Source organism: Nicotiana sylvestris, chromosome 8, assembly GCF_000393655.2.
Source record: "Nicotiana sylvestris chromosome 8, ASM39365v2, whole genome shotgun sequence".
Lineage (NCBI taxonomy): Eukaryota > Viridiplantae > Streptophyta > Magnoliopsida > Solanales > Solanaceae > Nicotiana > Nicotiana sylvestris.
In genome coordinates, this window is record NC_091064.1 from 198,586,464 (window position 1) to 198,596,447 (window position 9,984).

General features: G+C 34.5%; 1 protein-coding gene across 1 annotated transcript; it reads left to right on the top strand.

Annotated features, from left to right (window-relative positions):
- Positions 1 to 5,029: 5,029 nt before the first annotated feature.
- LOC104239167 (uncharacterized) lies at positions 5,030 to 9,069 on the top strand. Its single transcript, XM_009793716.2, has 5 exons — positions 5,030 to 5,633; positions 6,616 to 6,714; positions 6,826 to 6,870; positions 7,510 to 7,647; positions 8,548 to 9,069. The coding sequence occupies exons 1-5, from the start codon at positions 5,244 to 5,246 to the stop codon at positions 8,899 to 8,901; spliced, it is 1,026 nt and encodes a 341-aa protein (XP_009792018.1). The 5' UTR covers positions 5,030 to 5,243; the 3' UTR covers positions 8,902 to 9,069.
- Positions 9,070 to 9,984: the final 915 nt, after the last annotated feature.

Sequence of the window (9,984 nt, forward strand, 5' to 3'; positions counted from 1 at the left end):
ATGCTAATTACCCCACCTTCTATAAGGTATAAGTTATCCCAACACCGAGATAACTATACCTAGTTTGCTAACCAAACAGAGTATTAAGATGGTATTAAATTCTTATACCACTCTTATACCTTCTTATACTCATACCAAACGACCTCTTAATGTGATATTTTTTTCATAATAATCAGTTAAAAAAATAGAAAATTTTAATTTTATTCTTAATGAGATACTATTATACTGATTATTTTTATGACATGTTTAGAAAATAAATTCAATTTTTTTTAAAATTCATGCTCAATTAACGAGGGAGTACTATTCTTTTAGCACAAGGAGTAATTAAAATGAAAGAGAAAAGTCAACTTCTCCAATCAAAACCACATGATTGTATGATTCTATACAATTCGTAGTGCCTTCCAAGTTCCAATGGCAGAAATTCCAAAGAAAATTCACTCTCTGTCCAAACCATGATACTAGCTAGATTCCTCGTTGTACTACTAATGTTGCACTGTGGGCCGGTCCCGAACCGGACCGGACCGGGCCCGCGGTCTTAACGGGCCTCACGGGCCGGTCTTGGTGGTCTTTTAAAGCCCGAGGCGGGCTGGTCTTCTTTGGTAAGCCCACGAGCCCGGGACTGTTTTGCCCGGGACCGGCTGGCGGGCCTGGTCCGGGCCCTGTGGGCCTAGCGGGCCTAACGGCTATAATATATATATTTTTTAAAAAAAAACAGCCCAATGGCCATATTTAAAAAGTAGCCGTTTGGGGCTTTTTTGACCGTTTGGTAGTTTAGAAAATGGCCATTTGGCCCCAAACTTTATTTTAACCCCAAACTTTATATAATTACACTTTTCCCCATTTTTCAACTATAAATATCCCCTCATTCTTTCATTTTTATTCACCAATTCATCAATATCTCTCAATCTCTCTCAATCTCTCTACTACAATTACTTAATCTATTGTTGAAATTTCGTGAAAAATTGTGAAGTTGTTGAATTGAAGTTTTCAAGTGTTCAACGATTTTCAATTTTCAAGAAGTTGTTCGGCAATCCGGTAAACTCGTTTCAACTCTTACGTTTTAAGAATATATTTTTGTGTGGTTTAGTTTGCATAATTATAATTAATATGGCATTTACTTTGAAAAAAATGTTTGGTAAAGGAAAAGATAAAACCGGTGAAAGTAGTGGCCAACCAACTACCCTTCCCCCGGCTCCCCGACCTAGAAAAGATAAGCAAGTTGAAAGTAGTCGCCAACCTAGACGTCCTCCTCCTTCCGTAATTCTTGATAGTGATCACCCTTGTTTTCAATTTACCGATAGTGAATTTTATCATAATGTTGCACTAGGTGATAGATTAGATGATAAAATTATGAATGCTCTTTATCCTAATGAAACTATCTTAGAAAATAATGAGGAAAATGAGGATGATGATGAAACCCAAGCACCGGATTTAGATGATACACCTACTAGTCCTCTTAATAACCCAACTGATGCACCGGTCGACCCACCTGTAGAAACTCCTACTTTTAATAGAGAACCTGCTAAACGCCTAGAAACATCATTAGTTTGGAATTTTTTTACTCAAGTAAGAGAACAAAATAAGGCTAAGTGTAAAACTTGTGGGAAATTAATGTCGCATAAATATACTGGAGACCGTAGCGGCACAGGTAGTTTGACTAGGCACATAAAAACACACCCTAGAGATAAGGCTAGATTTTTTCAAATGAAAGCGCAGCTAGAGGGGACAAGTGTAGATTCTGCGGTTAACCCTAGTACAGGTTCAAATCTAGTTCAACCAGGAATTAACACTGTCACCGGAGGTATTTTATATTACGATCCAAATAGAGATCGTGAAGAATTAAGCAAAGATGATTACTGTTATGTGCTTACCTTATACTTTTGCTTCTAATCCTAATTGGGTTCATTATATTAGAAGAGTTTTTAATCCTACTTATAAAGGTTGGCCTCGCGCAACAGTTAAGAGTGATATTTATAAATTCAAACATGAATATGAACAATATTTGCGGTATTTATTTACTCATATACCTAATCGGATTTCTATTACTACTGATATTGGTAGAAGTGGTAATGATTGTGATTATCTAACTGTTACAAGTCATTGGATAGATGAGGAATGGATAATGCAAAAACGCATAATTGCATATAGAATAATTAATTCGCGTCACACAGGTAAGTTTATAGCTAACACTGTTGCAGATATTTGTAGATATTTTTGCTTTAGCGATAAAATAATGGCAATTTCTATGGATAATGCTTCTAGTAACACTAGTGCTATAGGCATGCTTACAACAACACTAAATCCTGCATTTACTAATATTTTCCATGTTAGATGTATTTGTCATATTTATCATTTAATTGTCGGTGATGGTATGCGAATTTTAAACATAGAAATTGAAAAGGTTAGAATGGCTCTTAATTGGCTTTTTTATTCAAACCGTAGAAGTAGACTTAGAGAGTATTTTAAAAAATGTGATGAATATGGCCTTAGAGAAAGAAAGGTTCCTAAACCTTGCCCGACTAGATGGAATTGTATGTACGAAAGTTTAGTAGTTGCATATGAATATAGAAACCCAATTAATGCAACGTTTAATTCTCGGGTAGGTGGTGAGGATGATGATGAAATGCTTACTACTCAAGATTGGACGAATGTTAAAATTCTTTTAGATTTTTTAGAACATTTTCAAATTGCTATAAATGCATTTTCTGGGCAATATTATCCTACTATTTCAAACTGTTTAGTTTATATTGCAGCATTATCTGATTTGTTTGTTGAATTTGGTGAGGGTGAGGACATTTATGAACTTGCTATAAATGAAATGAAACAAAAGTTTAAAAAATATTTTTTTCCTATCCCTCCTATTTATGGTCTTGCTGCAATGTTAAATCCTACAATGAAATTGGGAGGTCCTCATTTTTGGTATTCAAATATTTATAAGGCTTTAGATCTTTCAAATGAGGAAGTTGCTACACTTGCAGATGCAAAAGCCTCAATTAAAATTAATGCTCAAACAGTTTATAATGCTTATCAACTTGCCTTAGAGCATGCTAGGCCAACTATTCCAACCCCTACTTCGTCTAGCTCACAATCGTCTAAAAGAGCTGCGGGCTTAAAAGCTCTTAAATCTTGGACGGAGTTCAGGGGTTCTCAAGGTGATAATTATGATGAAACTTCACATCTAAATGAGCTTCAAGTTTATTTGTCTCAGGGACTTGAAAAGGAGAATCCAGACGGCTCTTTTGATCTTTTGGAATGGTGGAAGGCAAGGGAAAAACATTTTCCGGTTCTTGCAAGGATGGCTCGGGATATTTTATCAATTCAAGCTTCAACTGTTGCATCAGAGAGCGCTTTCAGTCAAGCAAGACTGCAAATAGGTGATCATAGAGCGTCTATGAGGGATAGCTTGGAAAAATCAGTATTGTTTAGAGATTGGATCCGCTCGGAAAGAAGAAACTTTGGAATTGCAGAAGCACAACCGGCGATAGATGAAGCTTATGAAGAAATGATAGCGGAACTTGCGGAGGATTCGGCTTCGCCCGGAAGTGGTGATGAACAAGCTTCTTTTCCACCACCACCAACGCAACCTCCTCCGAACCTTGAAGGATTTATGAGATTTGTTAGAGATAATACATAGACTAATATGTAACTTGTATTTTGGCACATCTTCCTTAGTTTTTTTCCTTCTAATGGTGGTATTAGTACCTTGTTGTGCTCATTCCATTGGGGGAAGGATGACTAAGAAAGATATGCCATTTTTGGTAATAAAATTTATTGCTTCTACCCTTGAATATCTTTTCGCAATATTTCTTTGTCTTTACTTAGAATTATTTATAAGCTACAATATATACATAACATACAATATATATACTACAAGAAAATATATAAGAGAATATATATACATAAGATACAATATATACTACAAGAAAATATATAAGAGAATATATATACATAAGATACAATATATATACTACAAGAAAATATATAAGAGAATATATATACATAAGATACAATATATATACTACAAGAAAATATATAAGAGAATATATATACATAAGATACAATATATATCTTATAAAAATATATAAGAGAATATATATACATAAGATACAATATATATACTACAAGAAAATATATAAGAGAATATATATACATAAGATACAATATATACTACAAAAAAATATATAAGAGAATATATATACATAAGATACAATATATATACTACAAGAAAATATATAAGAGAATATATATACATAAGATACAATATATATACTACAAGAAAATATATAAGAGAATATATATACATAAGATACAATATATACTACAAAAAAATATATAAGAGAATATATATACATAACATACAATATATACTACAAGAAAATATATAAGTAATAAGTTATAATATATATACATAAGATACAATATATATACTACAAGACAATATATTATGCATGACAATTTAGTGTTTTACTATTGTTTTGTTATTTTTCTTTTTCGTCAAGCACTTTAATAATTAGATCTACATATATACTTCATATATATTTTTAATATACCCATGGTACTACAAGAAATTGCCTTAAAAAAAACCCGCTAGACCCGCGAAGCCCACGAGCCCGACCCGTTAAGTCTAGGACCATGTGAGCTTAGGCCCGTCACGGGTCGGTTCCACCCGTTGAGCCCACGAAGCCCGGGACCGCCAGAGCCCAGGCCCACGAAACCCGGCCCGTTTGGCCCACGAAGGCCTGGCCCCGGCCCAGAATACAACACTAGTACTACTACATGCGTTTAAATTTATATGAATATATTTTTTTAGTCCGTGCAAAAAAATAATTTCTTTATATATTTAAAAATAATTTTTATTGAAGGTCCCTTTATACAATATATATATATATATATATATATATATATCTTATTTTAAGTTACAAGTTCAAAAAGTGTTGCTTTTTATTTCTATTTTTAAACGAGTGAGTATTCGACTGTAAGCACATACTACACCTACTAGTTATACAGCCTCCATGACCAAATTTCAATTGTAACAATTTCTTAAAGATTATTTAGTTCATTTCCATAACTTCTCCCAACATTAAACATCTTACTATAACATCAAATTACCTCAAAATTTCAAAGTCTATAGTTCAATATCTTCCGGTCAACTCTACCACCAAGCTAATAATCAAAATTCTCACAAACTAAACCGAATCAGCCAAATCCATTTCTGGGTTTTGATCTTCATACATCAATCTCAAATGGGTCGGAAGCCAAATGATTCCGAACCCACACGTTATGCCACTATGATCCTTCTTTTAATGGGTCTTGTTTCTTGTACTGCCGTGTACATTTTCATGTCGGCGGTTATGAGACCAGCCGGAAGTTCGGTGGTTGAGCGGTTAGCGGCGGAGGAAGGTGAATTTAGCGGTGGCGGTGGTGGTGAAGGGGAGGGTGAATGTTGTAGTGGAATCGAAAGTTTTGAGCTTTGGGGAGCTGCTGTAAAGTGGGGTTCTGATTTTAAGGTTAATAGTTCTAAAGAATGTTGTAATGCTTGTAAGGCTATGTGTACGGGTAATCATGGACCTTGTCTTTGTGATACGTGGGTTTTTTGTGGAAATAAAAAGTTTTGTGGTGACAAATTTGGTGAGGTGAGTTTGAAAAATCTTTTCTTTCTTTCTTCCTATATATGGTGTTTTTAGTTGTAAGTTATTGGCAGTTTGAAATGATTTATATGCTTAACTCTGATAAATCATACAAAGTTTGAACCTTTACTAACAATAACGGACCAGTGTAATCCCACCAGTGGGGTGTGGGGAGGGTAGTGTATAGGCGGCCTTATTCCTGTGTTGCGAAGGTAAAGATTTTCCGATAGACCCTCGGCTCAGGACAAAGTTTGAACCTTTAATTATGAAATAACATACAATTGTAATGCAATAAACATGATTTAGTGAATTGTGATGTTGGTGCTTGAACTAATAACAGAAGTGAGCTGTGGCGATTTGCAGCACGTTGTTACTGTGATTTAATTGTCCACTCTTTCCTTTTAGAAGTGCTTTTCTTGTGAATTAGCTAGAAATGCTTGCCTCAGATGTTGTAGGGTGTCTGCAGATATGATAAAAATATTTACTTTCGGCATTTATATAAAATAGCTACTGAGTTTTTCAGCTGACCATAATTGCTAGTAATGTGTTTCAAGGAACATAACCAAACGCAACTCAACCACATGACCTGTTTTTTTCCCGGGAATCAGGAGAATTAATGAGAAATTATCAGAATTAACCTCTTTTGCCCTAATGATTATCAAGAAAGGAGGTCGACTGGGGAAGGTTTCAAAACCAATCAATTGGGCCTTCCAGAATAAAGTTTTGAAGGCTAAAGCTGTTAACTGAAGTTATGAAAGCTAAAAGCTATTGCCCATTTATAATAGTGACTGAACACTGAAGCAGGGCTCAGTTTGAGAGAAGCCCTCATGTACTTATATTTGGGCATCTCTTAGTTCTGCATTCCTTTTAGATTAGATTGTTTTAATATATTTTTTGTTGGCATTTTAAGTTATTTTATGAACTAACATACACCATGTAAATTAGAGTTTTGACTGTTTGGTCTGGCATGTCTTGCTCGGTGATGTAGTGCTGGTTGAAGAAGCAGAAAGATACTTTGGCTCCTGATAGACAGGAAGCAGGAAACAAGGTTATGTGGACGTCAGGCATTGTTTTTGGGAAAGGAGAGGTATGCAACTTTCTCAGCAAACTAATATGCTATCTCCTTATAGCTCTGGACATTTTGATAATATTCATGGTTTAACTGCTAAAATTTCTCTTTCAATCCCACTGCTTTTAGGGAATTGTCGCCTTGGAAACTGAATTTGGTGATATTCACGTCAAGGTATGTTCTATTTTTTGGTGAATGCATACTTCCCTATATCTTGCCAGTTGCCACAGACAAATGGCAGTTATCTAAATGAATTCTGCGCAGTTGCAACTCATTCTATAACTATATGGATTAACTTTTATGTTGCCTTTTGAATATCTCAGTTTAGATACAAGTGATTGGTGAAAAGTTCTCAATAGAATCCTGGCAATGAGCTGTCTATGAGGTTTAACTTTAATAGATGGATATTTAAATCGTATCTTCGCCAACATTGAGGTGTCTTTTAAAAAAATATAAGAAACAATGGTGAAAAAGTATCAATAAGTAAGGAATTAAAAGTAATGATTTGAGGAAGCACTTGCTTAAAAAGTTGATTTGCTGATCATGCTTGAAGTATTTCACGATTGCGCCTTTTCAAGTCTGCATGTTCCTATTTCTCAAACCTATAGGGTACGGTTTGTTACCCTATAGGGTACGGATGGGAGGGGATACAGTATGATTTTATACTGAAATTTAGCATCCATTAGATGTCGACACCGCTATATCACTTTTCAGAGTCACTATACTTGGCTTTAGTCTAGTCCTTTCCCTTAACCCGGATTTGCTAATTTCGTTTTATATGACTGTCTTGTATTTCTTCTTAATTTTCTGCAGCTTTTGCCAGAATGTTCCCCACGCTCAGTTTTTAACATTTTGGAGTTGTTGGGGGTGCGCCACTGTGCTGGTTGCCAATTTTTTCGTGCGGAAACTCGCGGACAAATTTGGGATACACATGGAGATCATATAAAAGATGTAAATGTTCATCTCTTTTCTACAGTTTTACATGTGACTTCTAATCTTAAACAACTTCATTTTGACTACATGAATAAGATAAAGTATACGTGTGCTCCCCCCGTGTCTCAGTTTGGCTTCTTTGGCTACGTAGAGGGATTAAGAATAATTGCTCATTTAATCACCTTCAAACTCCCTCCATCCCAAATTATATATCGATATTCCCATTTTTCTTCAAATTCAATCAATATACTTTCTTCAAAACAACTTTTTAAGTTTTACTTAAATATTTTCTTCCATTACTACCAATATTTTCCTCTGTACCATTTAAAGTCACTATTACTACTAAAGAAATTGTTTGATAACAATTACTACTTCAAACATTTTGTGAATATTTTTTTATTCAAAAATTACAATTTATAGAACTAGTTATGTAAATTGAGTGTGTAATTTTTTTTTTCATATTTGAAGAATCAATATCCGTATTTATGCTAAAAATTAGAAGGTTCGAGGAACTTTGCCATTTCGGAATGGAGGAAGTAATATAGAAATCAAAGTAATATCCTACACTCCATGTCGATCGAATAGTGCTCCATAAAATAGAATGGCAGGAGTACTATTTTACCTTTGTTATAATAGCTGTGAAAAAGCATGAAAGTGAGAGCAATGTAATGTATGTATATCGTCTGTTGCAAAATGTTCAGCACCTTCCTCTTTGGATCCCAAATTTTGTCCCATTTCTTCTTTCATAACCCTATGTATTACACATTTTTGTATGTATTGCACTCTGAAACTCCTGCATTTCAATTTCCTGAAGCGCACCAGTCAATCTCTGCTTCTTTGTGCTATCCCAAGTGCTATATTTTGAGTAGAAACTTCAATTTTCCTGAGTTCTTTGAAATCTACTTTACAAAATTTCAGGCTTCTTTTGGCCCTCCATATGCTTTAGTACAAGGAACTCTTGATGCTCAAGGAGTAGCATTCGAGTCAGTTCCCAGTGAATCCTGTCCAGAAATAAGACGGGGTTCAGTTGCATGGGTTGGTTCTGGCCCTGAATTCTTTATCAGCTTAGCGAACCATCAAGAATGGAAAAAGTCATACACTGTTTTTGGCTATGTGTTGCCGGAGGATATGGAAATTGTAGAGAAAATAGCTCAGCTCCCCACAAAATTAGATGTCTGGAGCGGAGTTAACGTGACAGTCTTGGAGAACCCTGTACCTTTGAGGGTCCGACGAATCAAGTCCAACAATGGTGACCTAAACCTTAGCAGTTAGTACTTAAAGAAGTTGTATGATTTGCAGTTTGGCACACTACTGCTATTTTGTACATTGATGAAGTCATAGTTTTGAACTGTTTTATGCACATTTCTATGTTGTAATCAATTCTGCAGAGCATGTTTTTATAATTTTGGAAAGAAGAAATAACACATTGTATTCATTGCCTCTTGGACTTGACTAGTATGAGAGATTGCACAACTTTATCTTTTAACTGGCTTAAGTTGAATTGAATATTGATTGGTTTTCGAAACCAATCCCATTTTTTGTAGGACTTATTTGAAAACTAACAGGAGAGACTCCAATTTGCATTCAACCTTTATATTATGACAACAACAACAACAAATCCACTAAAATTTCACAATTGGGGTCTGGGGAGGGTAGAGAGTATGCATAACTTACCCCTACTTTGTGAATGTAGAGACGTTGTTTCCGATAAACCCCCGGCTTAAGAAAAGCATATTCATGACAATGTTGAAAAAGAAATACGGTAACGGAGAATAACAGATAATAATAGAAATTTAAGTATAAAAAAATATGAGAATAATACTAAAACTACTGGTATGGAAAAGAGCAGACAAATTTTTTATTGCATAAACTAAATCCAATGATCAAGAAATTAGTAACTAGCACGAATCAAGTTCAGGTTCTTACTTCCACGTTATGGTCAAATTGTTTCTTTCCTCATTGTTACTTTTTGTATAACTAAAAAGGTGTTTGATACGATGATAAAATAAGAGTGGTCATAAGTTACTATACTACGATTAAATGACAGTACATGGATTATGACATAATTACAATGGAAAGTTTGATTTATTATATTGAAATATGAGATATTCAAATCTAATTTTCAACTATTTGGAAGGACGGAAGCAACCATGGCTAGATCTTCAAATAAGAGAGGGGTATTTATATCGTAATATTGGAAAAGAAATTTACGAACCATCTTTAACATAAATTGGAAGGAAAATGACTATTACCCATTAAAATATCTAATCTTACAAATTTTTGAAAGAAAAAATTAATCATCTCAGTGATTATGTTATAATTCCCTTGATGGACTACATGAAAATTTTGAAAAGA

Excerpts from the sequence above, each read along its gene's own strand:
- LOC104239167 (XM_009793716.2), top strand. The coding sequence starts at position 5,244 with ATGGGTCGGAAGCCAAATGATTCCGAACCCACACGTTATGCCACTATG. Across the intron at positions 6,871-7,509 it reads TTGGTGATATTCACGTCAAG|CTTTTGCCAGAATGTTCCCC; the intron begins GTATGTTCTATT and ends AATTTTCTGCAG. Across the intron at positions 7,648-8,547 it reads ATGGAGATCATATAAAAGAT|GCTTCTTTTGGCCCTCCATA; the intron begins GTAAATGTTCAT and ends ACAAAATTTCAG.